We start from the raw sequence: 17,019 nt of genomic DNA, 5'->3' as shown, positions 1-17,019 counted from the left end.
CACCCAAAAGGATACTAACACAGTAATTATAATAGACAAAGTGTATCAGAGACTGCTAGTCACTACCCAAAGTCCATTCTCCCCTTTCTCCTTCAGAACAAAACCCAAACCTTACTCAGGGCACCAACACACCAGCTAAAAGGTAACATTTTCCAGCTTGCCTTGCAGCCAAGTGTGGCCACATGACAAAGTTCTGGGCAATGGAAAGCAAGTGGAACTTGGTTTTCTCCCTCCTAACGAGGGAAACAGCTGGTACATGCTGTTTTGTCCTCAACTCCCCTGACTGCCCCTAAAACCCCCACCACTTCCTACTTCCTGCTGTTGCCTAGAATGTGGATGTGATAGCCGGTGCTCTGGCAGCCATCTTGGACCATGTGGTAATCTTGAGTATGGAAACCACACCCTCAGGAGGGCAGAGCAGTGTAGTAGAAGAATTCTAGATCCCTGAAGAGTGTGAAACCACCACAGGAACACTGAACAGTCCCTGCTGGACTGTTATTTTGGGATTTCCACTATACATACTCAAAAATAAGTTTTAACATGCTACTCAATTGGTAATAACTTTCATTTGTTTACAAGCTTACAGTTTGCTTTGACAAGAATCATGTCACTTACCTTAAACTTGCCAACTTACCCACACACCCAGAACCTGTCATCCTAGTCAAAAAGGTACTGAGCAGCTATCATGTGCCCAGAACAGAATCACGATTTCTCCCTCCCACTGCCCCCAACACCAGGTCAGCGGAGCCCCAAAAGGAGGCTGAAGCTGGAGCAACTCAGAGGGCTGGTTACAATTCGTGGTTGAGGGAGCCAAGGTCAGGGATCTGACTCTACATCAGATCATGATTCAGGATCCCAATCACTGACCCTACTAGGTTACCAGGGGTCAAGATTAAGAAAAAGCAGGCAACTCAGAGCAATGCTATAGTTGACATTTGTGACCCGCCTCCCCAGCAGCCACTCCCTTTTCTTTCAGCAACAGTCACATCATTTGAGCCTGGATCAAGCTGCATCTGAAACCACCCCTAGAGTTTTCAATTATATAAGCCAATGAATTCTCTCTTTTGCTTAAGCCAGTTTGAGTTAGATTTTCTGTAATTTACAACCCACAGCTCCTGGGCCCCCAGCCAGCTCCAAGAGCGAGCTGGTAACCGGTTCCCAGGCTGTGCCAGTGGAGGACAAGACAGAGGCCCTGAGCTTCTCACTGGGCCACACTTACCTCAGCAAATAACCCGAACTTGCCCTTGAAGGGGAACATGTTTGGGAAGTACTTATTGATGAGGTGGATGAGGGGATCCTCGTAGCCCCACATGATCTCGCTGACAGTGCGGTTCATGAAGGCACGTTCACCAAGGGTGCTGAATGCCAAGGTCATGATCAGCTTCAGGCTCATGGGCCCATTCTCCATCATCATTGCTGCACTCTGCAGAGCCAGGGGACACCACGGGTTAGAGGCCAGACAGAGCGGATCTGAGCTCCCTGAACTTCAAGCCAGGCTTCAAGGCACAGCCCATCTAGAGAAACGTTCAGGCCTAGAAGGGTCCCTGCAGTGGACATGCAGGGCGTCTGGGTCATCCGGAACCATTCCCTGATCCTTCAGGAATAGGGCCACCTGTGCTCTTGAGTTCAGGCCGAGTTAACTCCAACCCTAGCCCCACAGGCAGGCATGTGCCTTAGGCCTGGCCAATAAGAAACGTTCCTCTCGGGACTTCCCTGGTGGTCCAGTGGTTAAGAATCTGCCTTCCAATGCAGGGGACGTGGGTTCGATCCCTGGTTGGGGAACTAAGATCCCACATGCCGCAGGGCAACTAAGCCTGTGTGCTCTGGAGCCCACACACCACAACTAGAGAGAAGCCTGCGCGCCGCAACGAAAGACCCCACATGCCGCACCAAGACCCAATGCAGCAATAAGTATTTTTTAAAAAAACAGTAAGCAAGAAACGTTCCTCTCTATGTGTATGTAGCCCAATCACAGCCAACAAGCCCCAAGGAGCCAGTCGGCTGGGACTGTTGGGTAGAGAGGGGAAGTGCCTGTGGCTGTCCTTGAACGTGGGGTGTGCAAGGCTGTAGCCACCCTGAGGGGCAGGTCGGCCAGAGCATGGAACCATCACAGATCCGGGCAACCTTGTTTGCACTCTGGATCAAGCCACATCTGAAACCAGACCAACTCCTGCCCTTTCAGTAACAAGAGCCCACATATGCCCTTTTTGCCTATGCCAATTTAGAGCACCTTTTACTATAACCTTGTAACCAAAAGAATCTTCATGGAGACTCGACTCTACGTCCTTAGCATCTCCCTCCCAAACTCCAAGACCCCAAGCACCTGTTCTACCCAATATCTGGGTGCTTAGAACTTAGGTGATTTTATTTTCTAATTTTTGCTTTCCTCTGGAGATACTGTCTTGGCACTTGGTTTATTTTTTAAAGGCACCTCATCCAAAAGCTAATCTCCACCTGTAGAAACGGGAACAGAGCCAGCATTTCCTAAAACGCAGAGGTCTGATTCCATGGGAACTCACAAGGGTCTCCTTAACATTATGATTTTCTAAAGGTAATAAATAGATGGTTTTTAAAAATCATAAAAGGATACAAAACAGAAGTCCCTCTCCAACCCCGACCCTCCTCTTCCTATTCTTCTCCCCCAAGGCAACCCACTGCTCTGGGGTCTTGAGTATTCCTGCAGAGAGAATCTACACCAGAAGTCAGCAAACTATGGCCCATGGGCCAAAGCCAGCCCACGGCCTGCTTTTGTACAGTCCGGGAGCTAAGAATGTTTTTTTCTATTTTCAAATGGTTGAAAGGAAAACAAAAGAAGACTACTCTGAAAAACATGAAAATTATATGAAACTCACATTCCCGTATCCATGAAACAGTTCCATTGGAATATAGCCACACCCACTCATTTATGTTTTTGTCTTGGGCTGCTTTTGTGTTATACTTTCAGAGCTGATCAGCTGCAACAGAGAACATCTAGGCATCCAAGGCTAAAATATCTATCTGGCCTTTTACCGAAGAAGCCCACCCTGGTCTAGGCACGTAAAAGCACTTGTGTGGAAGTGGGTATGTGCGTGCAAGTATTTCTCCTTTAGAAATATTATAAGTAGGGGCCTCACACATGTGTTCTGCACCTTGCTTTTCCCCAGTTAGATTTAACTAAGAGACTGTTCCATGACACACCCTGCAGCCCTGACTCCTTTTGCTGGCTGTATACTAGTCCACTGCCCACCCGCAGTAGATTCTCACAACATAACTCCACATAACACACGTTTAGGTTGCTTCTAGACGTTTGCTCTGAAAATGTTGCTGAAATAAATATCCTTGAGAACAAACATCTTTGCCCACATGTGTTATTCTGTCAAGAGGACAAATTCCTACCTATGAAATTTCTGAGGTCAAAGGCGTGTGCAATTTACATTGAAAATCACTACCTTCCAACACCTCATACCAGTTCCATGCCTAACGACAGTATCTGTTTCCACACACGCTCCTAAGCCCTGGGCGTTATCACACAGTCTTTGCCAACCGGCTCGGTGGGAGAAAATGACTTCACTGCCAAAACATGCGTATCTCTGAGGGGGGCAGCTGCAAGGCTTTGGGCTGCATTTTCTGAGCTTCTGTTCCACCCACCCAACGGACTTACCAGGTGCCTTCACGTCTGATCCTGAGCCCAGCCCGGGGCCAGGCCCAGAGCAAATGCCGGATGACCTTCAACTGGGTGGACAGAGGATTGAATGGAGGGCTGAGTGCCACAGAGGGCAGACTCATAGCCCAAACTTCGCAGGTTCAAAACCCTAATCTGCTACTTACTAGCTGAGCGACCTTAGGTAAGTCACCTAACCTCTCTGTTCTTCAGTTCTCCTCCTCTACAAATGGAGAAAATAATGGTCCCTAATGACCATGGGATCGCTGACAAGTAAACAAGGTAACATGTGTACAGCCTTAAACACAAGTTCTAACACGCAGTGTTAGCAAGATGCTCATCCAGCAGGCCTAAGACTCTCTAGAAAGGCCTGCTGGCCAGGCTGGCCTTTGGCTGGTGTCTGAGATCCTGGCTTTAGGAGGGCTCTCACACCCCCTAACTAAGAGGGGCTCACTGCTCCTGGACTGTACCAACGTGGTTTATGCAGACCACCTGCTTTCCTGGAACCTGGGTCTGTGCCAGGCAGAGGGCACCTACGTGACCAGCCCCCAATAAACACCCTGGACGCTGAGTCTCTAGTGGGCGTTCCTGGTGGAGGACACCCAACTGTATTGTCACGAATCACCGCTGAAGGAATGAAGCATGCGCCGTGTGACTCCCCTGGGAGAGGGCTCTGGAAGCCTGTGTCTGGTCTCCACCCCACGTGCCCCTTCCCTCTGCTGAGTCTGTTCTGTCTCCTTCCACTCTGCCAAACCATAGCCAAGAGCAGGACCACATCTGCTGGGTCCTGTGAGCCCTCCTAGTGAGTCAGCGAACCTGGGGGTGGTCTTGGGGACCCTGACACTCATGGCAGGCAGTAAATCCAGCTACTACCATGACTCTCACCTGCAGAGAACGGACGCCCTGCCCTTAACCTCCCCCTAAACACCACAGACGACAACACGGACCCCCGTTCAGCTCCCCACCGCCAGTACCTCCTTTTGGAGATTTTAGATTTACAGAATTGAAAAGAGGAAGACCATGACTTTGGCCAATATCCCCAAACCAGAGCCCAGGATGCGCCCAGGAAGCCCACTGGGCTTAATGTCACTGCAGGAGCCACAGGCTGTGCCCTCAAGGGACTGACTGGTGCAGGGGGCAGACAGAGAGACGGAAGGGGCGCCTCACCAAGACCAGGATGTTAGGCATGACGATATTGTCGCTCTCCAGGCCGCGGGACTTGTCAGGCTGGAACTGGAAGCTGCGGTACTCGAGGAAGGACACCGTGTCATTGTCGTTGAAGGTGATGTTGCTCTTGTGTCTGAACTCCCTGTGGGCGAGGAAGCCGGTGGGTCAGCTGCCTGGGAGCCAGAGGCCCTCGGATGTCTGCACCGAGCTTGTCTGCCTCCCCTGCATCTGTCCTCCCGCCGCCTGCCCACTGCAGGACACGGCACCAAAGCCTCTGTAACCAAATCCCAACACGCCCCCCTCCCCCTGGCCAAGCCGCCGCTGTCCCTCATCAGTCTCTTCCCGGGCTTCCCTGCTCCTCCAGGGTAGGCGGGGAGGATGGTGGTTAGGAATATGCACTCTGAAGACAGAGGGTGGGGACTTGAATCCTGTCTCCATCATTTACTACCCCAGCCTCAGTCTTCCCACCTATAAAATGGGAGTAATGGGACTTTCCTGATGGTACAGTGGTTAAGACTCCGCACTTCCGTTGCAGGGGGCACGGGTTCAATCCCCGGTCGGGAACTAAGACCCCACATGCCGCAGGGCGAGGCCAAAAATAAAATAAAATAAAATGGGAGTAATAACAAAACCTACTTCATTAGGCCCCTACTTGTGAGGATTAAGTGAGTTAATGCACATCAAGCAATTAAAATGGTTGTCAGATGCAAAGAAAACATTACAAATCAGCTGCAAGTTTCACTGCTGTTATGCTGTCATTATTCTCTCTTGTTCTGCAAACTGTTCTCCACAGAGCATCCAGAAGAATCTTTGGAAAGGGGAAATCAGATCACGTCATCCTCTCGCCCACTACCCTCCTTTGCACACAGGATAAAATCAAGCTCCTACTGTGGCCTCCGGGGTCCTCACCATCTGACTCCATCCCGTTCTCGGGCTTCCTCTCTCCCACTATCCCCTTCACTCCTAACACGCCAGCATTTACGCTGCTTGGTTTTACCTTACTTGTCCACTTGTTTATTCCCTCCCCGCTCGCTCCCCATCGGAATGTCAGCTCTGTGAGGCAGGGGCTTTTGTCTGCCTTTGACAGTGAACTGGGGGACTTCCCTGGGGGTCCAGCGGCTAAGACTCCGCACCCCCAATGCAGGGGGCCTGGGTTCGATCCCTGGTCCAGGAACTAGATCCCACATGCATGCCACAACTAAGAGTTTGAATGCCACAACAAAGGAGCCCGCTTGCCGCAACTAAGACCTAGCGCAGCCAAATAAATAAATAAATAAATGTTTAATAAAACAAAACAAAAACAGTGAACTGGCATAGTGCTTGGCACACAGGAGGCACTCAATAAACGCTTACGGAACGAAGGAATAAATAGGAACTTTGGCAAACCAGACTCAGCTCTGATATAGAAGCTTTTCATGGGTGAGCTAAGCCAGGATCACAGTTTCCTGAAGGCACAACAGGCAGAACAAGAAATCGGGCCTCCTATTCCAACAGGCCTCCCTGCCTCTTGGAAAACCGCTCGGGCCAATCCAACGAGCTCAGTAGCCACTGGAGATATGCACCCTCCCAAAGAAAACGATCAAACGAAGAGGCTGTAGCAGCAGTGGTCAGAATGGAACGGAGCAGGACCCCAACATACCCTTTCCATGTCCCCCATTTTTTGTTTGTAGGAAATAGGCTTCATTCAGCTTCCTTGACCTCCCCTGAGTTCCAAAGGGTAGATTCAAACAGTTGCTAATCAGGGGAGGGAGGGGATGCAGAGATAAGGGAGGAGCAGTCAGGAGACAAGAGTGCGGCCTTGGAGCAGGGTCCTGGTTCCCCCTCAAGGGATACACAGAACAATATCTTTGAGTTCTTCTGTAGGAACTAAGACCCCCACCCAGGTGGAGGATGGTAACTTCAGGCTGAGCTCAAGGTTCCTGATGCACTGTCCTCTAACCTCACCACCAGCTAATCAGAAGAAAGTTTTGCACACAGTGGGAGGTGATGAAGGCTCTGACCCGCTCCCCAAATGATTTCCCTTTAAAAACTTCCATGGTCAAGCAGAATCTTTGGAACTGGTTTTTGGACATGAGTCTGCCTTCTCCCCAGGTTGCCGGCCTCCTGAATAAAGCAACCTTTCCTTTCCAACCAACACTTGCCTTTTTTTTTTTTTTTTTTTACTTTTTGGCCGCACCTCACGGCATGTAGGATCTTAGTTCCCCAACCAGGGGAACTGTGCCCCCTTCAGTGGAAGCTCAGAGTCTTAGCCACTGGACCGCCAGGGAAGTCCCAACACTTGCCTTCTGAGCAGCGAGCAGCTGAACTCAGGTAACAATACTATGTTAACAGCTAATGTTTATTGAGCACTTACTACATGCCAGGCACTGTGCTGGGCTTTCCGTTAACCATCTTATCCAATCCTCATAACCACCCACAGTGCGTACTGTCACCCCCATTTTACAGAGCGGGAAACTGAGGCACAGGGAAGGAAAGGCCTGTGCCCATGGTCAGAGAGCTGCTGAGTGGCAAAGCCAGGCAGTCACGCTCCAAGTCTCAAGCACTAGAGCACCAGATTGGGAGAAGCAGATTGACCTTGAACAAGCCCCACTGCTGCGAGGGGCCTGTTTTCTCATCTGTAAAATGGGGTGATGACCTGAGTGCCAGCCCAGCCCCCTCCATCCTCACCTGTACACATAGGGTCCACGCTCCCGCACCTGCGGCTTCTGGCCTTGGAGGATCTCCTTGGGGTTGACGACATCAAAAAAGTAGACAGAGAGGTAGAAGGGGACGGGGATCTCCTTCCACATGTTGAAGGACAGGCTGCTGGGGTCGATGCGCACATTCTGTGGGGGATGAGACAAACAGGTCCGTGAGGAGGAGGGCCAGGGCCCCCGCCCACCTACCCACCTGGCTCCAAAACAGCTACACGGTGCCAGCCTGTGCTGCAGACTCCACAGGCACATCAGGGAAGGGGCTCCCTGGAGGGGGGTGCTCTGGGGGCAGGAGGAGGTGGGAATGCTGCTCTGGAGTTGACATAATTAATGTTAATAGGTAATATTATTTTTACATGGTATTTTTTTTTATAAATTTATTTTATTTTACTTTTGGCTGCGTTGGGTCTTTGTTGCTGCGTGTGGGCTTTCTCTAGTTGCGGCGAGCGGGGGCTACTGTTCATTGCGGTGTGCGGGCTTCTTATTGCGGTGGCTTCTCTTGTTGCAGAGCACAGGTTCTAGGCACGTGAGCTTCAGTAGTTGTGGCGCATGGGCTTAGTTGCTCCGCGGCATGTGGGATCCTCCTGGACCAGAGATCAAACCCGTATCCCCTGCATTGGCAGGCAGATTCTTAACCACTGCGCCACCAGGGAAGCCCCTATGTGTTATTTGTAAAATGTGTTTTCATAACGGCAGCCTGACTGGGGGACCAGGAGGTGGCTGCTGCTTGACCACAGCACTTGGCACCCAGCAGAAAGTGGGCCAAATGCGTCATTCATTCATTCACTCATTCATTCAACACACATTTTTAAAAAACTTTAGTATAATTGATTTATAATGTTCCAGGTGTACAGCAAAATATTCAATTTTACATATATATATATTCTTTTTCAGATTCTTTACTATTATAGGTAAGATATTGAATATAGTTCCTCTTGCTATACAGTAGGTCCTTCTTGTTTACCTACTTTATATACAGTAGTGTGTATCTGTTACTCCCAAATTCCTAATTTGGCCCTCCCCATCCCACTTCCCCCTTTGGTGACCATAGGTTTGTTTTCTATGTCTGTCAACACACATTTATTGAGCACTTACTACAAGTCAGGCCCTTTTCTAAGAGCTGGGGATAGGAGAGTGAACAAGACAGACCCAGATCTCCACCGTTGTGTGGCTCTTATTCCAGTAAGGGAAAGGTCTTCAATAATTAGGGTAAAGTGCATGCTATGTGACAGGGCATAGTGAAAACACAGCAGGAACAGGGAAGAAGACTGCAATTTTAAACAGAGGAGTCAGGCAGGTGAAATGTAAGGAAAAAAAAAAGACCAAAACTAAACCAAAATTAAAAACTAAGGGCACTGAGGGGAACACGTGTATTTGGTGGTGGTGGGTAAGTCCATGAAGAAGCCACAGCCCGTGCAAAGGCCCTGAGGCAGGGAGGAGCTGAGACCGAGCATTCAGGAGCAGCAAGGAGGCCAGCGTGGCCAGAGCAGAGTCTATGAGGGGGAGAGCAGAAGGAGATGAGAACAGAAGCAGTTTTCCACGAAAAGCCAGCAAGGCAGAAATTTATATAAACTATAAATCTCCAGATTTATAAAGCTTGGCCAAAATTTGATTTCCTTAAACGGCGGAAGATAACAGGTCTGAAGCTCACTCGGAGAGTCTGTCAGATACACTGGCCTCTAATCCCTGCTTCGCTCCTCAGCTCTGAGCTCCCTGCCCCAGTGACACAGGAGGTCCCCCCAGTGCCACCCAACCCCGCCCCCGCCCAGCCTGACCCAGCCCATCAGACAGACACTCAATGTTGCAAAGCTAGATGTCTGGGCAGCTTGCGTCACCCTCACCCTTTCTTTGAACGTGGTCTTCCAGGACAAGGACAGCCATCCCCACTGTCCCCAAACAGACTGTCCCAGAACCAATGGGCAGCAGCCCCAGAGGAGGCAGAAGACTGGAGCTGGAGGTCAGGCTCGGCCCCAGGTCCCCAACCGGCAGGCTCTGGGAAGGAGCAGATTGGAGGGAGTCTGACCTGAGGGCCCTTCGAGCAAGTTAGTCGGCCCTGAACCTCAGTTTTCCCATCTGTACAATGGGACCAGTGACTCTATAGCCTCAGCTGTGCCTCATTTGACCTACGTGGCATTTAAATGAAGAAAAGTTGAACTCATTGCCAAGAACAAAAAACTGGGAGATTGAACATAAAATCTGGACTTCAGGGTTCTCTTGAAAATATCAGGAGATCAGAGACTTGCCTTCAGGTGTAACAATCCTTTATTGATAAACACGTCTTCCTACCAGCTACGGGAGTCACAAGGATCATTTTTATAACCCGAGCATCCAGTACCTGCAAATAAAGGTGACTAGTAAACATGGTTCGTACAAAGCAACAAAAAAGGGTATTTCCCTGCTGGAGAGGGTGTGGAGAAAAGAGAACCCTCCTACACTGTTGGTGGGAATGTAAATTGGTGCAGCCACTATGAAGAACAGTATGGAGGTTCCTCAAAAAACTAAAAATAGAACTACCATATGGTCCAGCAATCCCACCCTTGGGTATGTATCCAGAGAAAACTCTAATTCGAAAAGATACATGCACCTCAGTGTTCACTGCAGCACTATTTACAATAGCCAGGTCATGGAAGCAACCTAAATGTCCATTGACAGATGAATGGATAAAGAAGATGTGGTACACATATGCAGTGGAATATTACTCAGCCATAAAAAAGAATAAAATCATGCCATTTGCAGCAACATGGATGGATCTAGAGATTACTATACTAAGTGAAGTAAGTCAGACAGAGAAAGACAAATATCATACATATCACTTGTATGTGGAGCCTAAAAAAAAATGATACAAATGAACTTATTTACAAAACAGAAACAGACTCACAGACACAGAAAACAAATTTACGGTTACCAAAGGGAAATTAGGAGGTTGGGATTAACATATAGACACTACTATATATAAATCACTTAGTTGTACACCTGAAACTAACACAACAGTGTAAATCAACTATACTCCAATATAAAACTAAAAAAAGAAAAACACGAGCATTTCCCAAGCGGGCCTGTGTGTCAGGTGCTTGTTCTAGACTCTTAGCTGCATTGTCACTTCCCTGACTAGCACCACGATCCTTCGAGGCAGCCACTATTATTATTATGATGATTATAATTATTATTACTATTATTATTATTGGTTTCCTTTGTCAGTTTTAATGAAGACGTAAGTGAGGGAGTTTGGTGCGGGGTGCAGGAGGGTCCACTCTGACAGGTGACTGCTGACCTCTTCAGTGCGAGGGAAAAGGCCACAAGACCCTGGTGGGGGCCAGCCCTGAGCGCACCTCTCCCAAGTTTAAGGCAGGGAGGGGGAAGCCAGCATCCGGGCCTCCCAGCCCCCAGCTCTGGAGCTGCAGAGCCCAGTGAGGGCACATCCTGGGGCCGGCCAGGAGAAGGGGAGGAGGAATGGAGTGGCAGTCCCCGTGTACAGCTGTAGGCAGGGCCCGTCCCCAGCTCAGTCCTGACACATACAACCAAGAGGGCAATTCACGTGAGCATGGAGGTGGGGAGGACATGGTGGACGGAAGGGGTCACCCCCCCCAAAACAAAGGCAGCATCTGCAACTTCCCTCCAGGCCCCTGAGGTCCCCGGGGCTTGGGTTTTTCCAGCTCCTCCCATGTTGTGAGCTGCCATAAATCCAGATGTTTCTATGGCATCTCCCAATTGTTTCAATGGCAGCAACTTATTTTTCAAAATCAAACCCTGGTGGCGCAGTGGTTGAGAATCCGCCTGCCAATGCAGGGGACACGGGTTCGAGCCCTGGTCTGGGAGGATCCCATATCCGCGGAGCAACTAGGCTCGTGAGCCACAACTACTGAGCCTGCGCGTCTGGAGCTTGTGCTCCACAACAAGAGAGGCCGCGACAGTGAGAGGCCCGCGCACCGCGATGAAGAGTGGGCCCCCGCTCGCCACAACTAGAGAAAGCCCTTGCACAGAAACGAAGACCCAACACAGCCAAAAAATAAAAATAAATTAAAAAATAAAAAATTTTTTAAATGTGCAGTTCCATCACATTTAAAAAAAAAACAAACACACCCAGGAGGCAGGTCACACATCTTCAGGCCACGGCTGGACCGCCGGGATGCCCCTTTGCCACACCTGCCAGAGCACCTCACCTGCACCATCTCCCGGAGGGGGTGACCTTTCCATGTTACGGCGGGGGCGGGACTGGGGCCTGGGAGGCTGGGTAGCTCTCCCCCTCCCCACTGGCCCACAGCAGGTCCCACCCCAGAGGCCATTCCCCCAGCTCCCTCCCACCAGCCACAGGCTTGGAGAGTGGAATTCAAATGTCAGCCTGGAGGCTGCTCATGGGGTTGCAGGCATGGGGGGGGGCGGTTGTTAGTCATGCAGGATGGAAATCTTTAACCCAAAGCAACAAAGACAGGCCCACGGGGAGGAGCGACAGACGGGCAGTGCCATCATGCCCTCTCTCCATCCCCCATCCACAGAACAGGTACACCCGGGGCTAGTAGGTAGGGGGCCCGCCTGTCCTGGCTTCAGTCAGCGCACTCGGCCAGGAGAAAACGCGACATCAATCCAGTTTCCTTCTTTTGACGTGTTTGGGATAAAATGTAACAGGGAAGAGCCAAATCGGACTCCATGTTGGATCTGTTTCTTTTACTTTAAACTTTGCTTTCCGTTGCTTGCGTTCACTTAAAGGACTCTGTCTATACAGAACGGCCTGCCTCGGGGAACCCGGTCCCTCTGCCTGAATGTTAAACCAAAGTGCCTTTGTTCAGGGAAGCATCCTGACCCTGTCCACCTGGGGATGGCTGCAAGAAAGAAGAAATGAACACGTCCCCTCACCGAGGCTGGCCATTCCAGGGGATATTCGCAAAACGTATGGCCTTTTTACTTTACTTCCTCATCTCCTCCCCCTCTCTGTGCTATAAAACAAACTAGCATCCAAACCCTGTAAGATGGTTACTTTGAGACATTAGTCGGCTGTCTTCTCCGTCTGCTGGCTTTACGAATGAACAGTCGTATAGACAATGGACTCGAGGACACGGGGAGGGGGAAGGACAGTAGCACTGACATATATACACCACCAAATATAAAATCGATAGCTAGTGGGAAGCAGCCGCAGAGCACAGGGAGATCAGCTCGGTGCTTTGTGACCACCTAGAGGGGTGGGATAGGGAGGGTGGGAAGGGGACGCAAGAGGGAGGAGATATGGGGATATATGTATATGCATAGCTGATTCACTTTGTTATACAGCAGAAACTAACACACCATTGTAAAGCAATTACATTCCAATAAAGATGTTTAAAACAAAATTCGTATTGCCTGCCTCAACACCTCGTCTCTGATTTATTGGCCTGTCGTGCGGCAAGCAGAGCGAGCTTGGACTCGGTAGCAAAAATATATAACATGAGATCTACCCTCTTCGCAAATATTGAAATATACAACGCAGTATTGCTAACTCTTATTCATCATGCATAACCTCGATTACTACTACTGCCAATAATAACAAACATAAAGAAAGAGCTTGGGAGGAAACTTCCGGAGGTGATGGACGTCTTGATCGTGGTGATGGTTTCACAGGTGTATACTTCTCTCCAAACTCATCGAGTTGCATAATTATATACATATAGTTTTTTCAAATGTCAACGATACCTCAATAAAGTGGTTTAAAATAAAAAAAAGTTTCCAGTTCCTGCCTCCCTCCCCCAGCCCTGTTTCTTGGCAAAGGAACCTTGACCCGGACAAGGCTTTTTTGGAATTCCGGAATTCCTCTGTGCTTTCCTAATCTCCTGGCCTGCCCACCCGGTTCAGGGATAAATCAGCGCCAAACCGATGAGTCACCCGATGAAGCCATGTGTCTCTCCCTCCAACAGAAGGGGTTTTGGGGCCCTGGGGTCCCACCCCTGTTCATTGGGCAATCTCCTGTGACCCAGCTCTGCCTTCTGGGATAAGTCACTGATCCTCTCTGCACCTCAGTTTCCTCATCCATAACATGGGTATAATGATAGCGTCCAAAATAAGTGGGTATGTAGAGGTAAAGTGCTTAGAACAGGGTCCGGTAGAGCCTGGGGACCCAGAAGATCAGCCACGCAGTTACCTGGCACGAAGTGACCAGCCCTTCCTCCTCCCCCTGTCACTGCCCCACCTCCAGTGGGGGTTGGACTTTGCACTGCTTACGATCCACAGGATAACTTTGTTTCGGTCACAACGGACCAGAGGCATCAGGACCAGGCAGCTGATTAGATAACAGTGCACAGGCCAAGCTCAGGGCCTTTTGACTAACAACTGATTCTATCGCTGCCCCCTCCCCTAAGGTCAAAGATCACAGCCCGAAAACAAAGGCTGAGAGAGAAGGCCAAGGTGATCCCTCGTTGGACGCCACTCCCTTTTATCCAACCAGATTCTCCAGGCTCATTCTGGACAGTCAGGAGGGCTGCCTGGAAGAGAGGGCATGTGAGCTGGGGATTGAACAAAGGAGTTGGGCTTTGCCAGGGAAAGAAGATGGGGAGGGCGGTCCTGGCAGGGGCCCAGCCTCGCAAAGGCTAGGAAGCCTTTAAGAGCATGACTTACCTAAATGTCCGTCAATCACAAATATGTTTTTTTGGTTTTTTTTTTTTTTTGCAGTACGTGGGCCTCTCACTCTTGTGGCCTCTCCCGTTGCGGAGCACAGGCTTCGGACACGCAGGTTCAGTGGCCATGGCTCACGGGCCCAGCCGCTCCGCGGCATGTGGGATCTTCCCAGACCAGGGCACGAACCCGTGTCCCCTGCATCGGCAGGCAGACTCTCAACCACTGCGCCACCAGGGAAGCCCACAAATTTGTTTTCAAAACAACTCAAACATCCACAATGGATAAACCAACTACTGTGCATCCATACAATAGAATAAATGTTCGGTAATCAAAAGGAACCAACTGCTGAAAATGCCACTTGGATGAACCTCAAAAGCCTATGTTAGGGACTTCCCTGGTGGTCCAGTGATTAAGGCTCTGAGCTGCCAATGCAAGGGGCACAGGTTCGATCCCTGGTCGGGGAACTAAGATCCCACATGCCACACGGCAAGGCCAAAAAAAAAAAAAAAAAAAAAATTAGACAAGAAAGCCTATGTTAAATTGAAAGAGCCAGATACAAAAAGCTACATACTATATGATTTCACTTATATGACATTGTGGAAAAGGGAAAACTCTAGGGACAGAAACCAGATCAGTGGTTGCCAGGGACTCGGGGGAGGGAGGAAGCTGACTGCAAAAGGGCACCAGGAAGCTATTTGGGGTGATGAAAACGTCCCATCCCTTGATTTTGGTGAGATGTATACATTTGATAAAGCTCATCAAACTGCACTTAAAAAGGATGAATGTTATGGATGAACCTTGAAAACACAACACTAAGATTTTCTGACAGTTTTATTGAGATCTGATTCAGATACCACACAATGTATCCATTTAAAGTGTACGACTCAATGGTTTCTAGTCTGTTCTCAGAGTTGCGCAGCCATCACCACCGTCTAATTTCAGAACATTTCATCACCTGAAACAGAACCTCGTTAGCACTCAATTCTCTCCCTTAGCCCCTGGCAACCACCAGTCTACTTTCTGTCTCTACGGATTTGCCTTTTCTCCGATAAAGAGAATCATACAAGTCTTCAAATGTGTCCATAATTCTCTATTTCTTAAAAACAAGCAGAGACACAAAAGGCCACATATGTCTTCTTTCACTTAGCAAAATGTTATCGAGGTCCTGATCATTCATCCTTTTTACGTGTAGTTTGTTGAGCTTTATCCAATGTATATACCTCACCAGCGTGGCAACTAAAATCAAGAGATGGGACATTTTCATCAAGCCTTTTTTAAAAGGGGGTATGTGAGCACATCTATATTCACAGCAGCATTATATACAATAGCCAACCGGTGGAAGCAACCCAAGTGTCCATCGATGGATGAGTGGATAAATGCAATGTGGTGTATCCAATGTTATTCAGCCTTTAAAAAGAAGGAAATTCTGGGCTTCCCTGGTGGTGCAGTGGTTGAGAGTCCGCCTGCCAATGCAGAGGACACGGGTTCGTGCCCCGGTCCGGGAAGATCCCACATGCCGTGGAGCGGCTGGGCCCGTGAGCCATGGCCGCTGAGCCTGCGCGTCCGGAGCCTGTGCTCCGCAACAAGAGAGGCCACAACAGTGAGAGGCCCGCATAACGCAAAAAAAAAAAAAAAAGAAGGAAATTCTGACACAGGCTATATACCATGGATGAACTTTGAAAACATTACTAAGTGAAATAAGCCAGTTGCAAAAGGACACACACTGTATGATTCCATTTACGTGAAGTGTCTAGAATAAGCAAGGGAGTTCCCTGATGGCCTAGTGGTTAGGATTCCGGGTTTTCACTGCTGTGGCCCAGGTTCAATTGCTGGTCGGGGAACTGAAATCCTGCAAGCTGCGCAGCGCGGCCAAAAAAAAAAAGAATAGGCAAATCCATAGGGACAGAAAGCAGCCTGGTGGATGCCAGGGGAGCATTGGGGAGGGACTCCTTTATGGGTATAGGGTTTCCTTTTGGGGTGATGAAGATGTTCTGGAACTAGACAGTGGTAATGGCTGCACAACATTGCGAATGTACTAAACACCACTCAATTGTACACTTTTTAACGGTTTAAATGGTGAGCTTTATGTTAAGTGAAACTTACCACAATTTAAAAAAGAAAAAAGATTAGCTGCAAATTAAAAGGAGATATTTCCCAAAAGATGGACACAAATTAAGTCACCTGAGAAAACCAAGTGAGGGTAAAGGTGTGGGGAAACAGAGGTGCCCCAGAACGTGAGGCACGCCCCCATGACCCTGCAGTCTCCTGCTCTGCACACTGGCTCTCAGACACTGCTGGCCCCGCCCAGGACCACAACCTACACACCTGGGGTGACTGAAACAAGCTTCAGGAAAGAACACCCGCCTTTCCAATATGATGTCACTTACACTCCCAGCGGATTCTTTGCTCCTCAGATATTCTCTCCCAGTCCATTCTGTTTTTACAGTGTTGGTCCCCACTGACCCCAGTCATCTCACATCCCTCTATCGGATCACAGCCCACAGCTGGACAACTCTGCCCTAGAGATAGTCCCACGTGTGTGCGAGAGGGCTGCAAAAGAATCGTCGAGGGACTTCCCTGGCGGTCCAGAGGTTAAGACTCCTAGCTTCTACTGCAGGGGGCACAGGTTCTATCCCTGGTCGGGGAACTAAGATCCTGCATGCCTCAGAATCGTCGAATCTCAAAAAGGATCAGACGGTTCAGCAGATTCTCAGCCAGAGATAAATCGGGCTTCTGCACACAACTATATCAGGCAAAATGAATGAAAGGACTGGGTCTACCTGGATAAGGTAGAGAAAGAATCTTGAGTGAAAAAAAAGGCAAGCTGCAGAAAGGTAACAGTCACTATTGGCTCTTCACATGAATTTTTCAAACACACAAAATAATGTGGAACATTTTATATCTTGGAAATGATATTAACCTAAAAGCTGCCAGCTCAGC

The 17,019-nt window shown here is 49.2% G+C and overlaps 1 protein-coding gene across 3 annotated transcripts in view; it reads right to left on the bottom strand.

Moving 5' to 3' along the window:
• Positions 1–17,019, bottom strand: part of SCARB1 (scavenger receptor class B member 1) — a 79,304-nt gene that overhangs the window by 28,940 nt on the left and 33,345 nt on the right. For all 3 annotated transcript variants that reach the window (XM_082641459.1, XM_082641460.1, XM_082641461.1), the window contains exons 2-4: positions 7,475–7,632; positions 4,808–4,949; positions 1,220–1,423 (exon numbers count right to left, since the gene is read on the bottom strand). In XM_082641459.1, coding sequence (XP_082497585.1) covers positions 1,220–1,423; positions 4,808–4,949; positions 7,475–7,632 — 504 coding nt within the window. The remainder of the gene's footprint in view (positions 1–1,219; positions 1,424–4,807; positions 4,950–7,474; positions 7,633–17,019) is intronic.

The sequence above is a fragment of the Mesoplodon mirus genome (genome assembly GCF_964341445.2).
Source record: "Mesoplodon mirus genome assembly, chromosome: 13".
Classification (NCBI taxonomy): domain Eukaryota; kingdom Metazoa; phylum Chordata; class Mammalia; order Artiodactyla; family Ziphiidae; genus Mesoplodon; species Mesoplodon mirus.
This window is presented reverse-complemented; position numbering and strand designations above follow the sequence as displayed.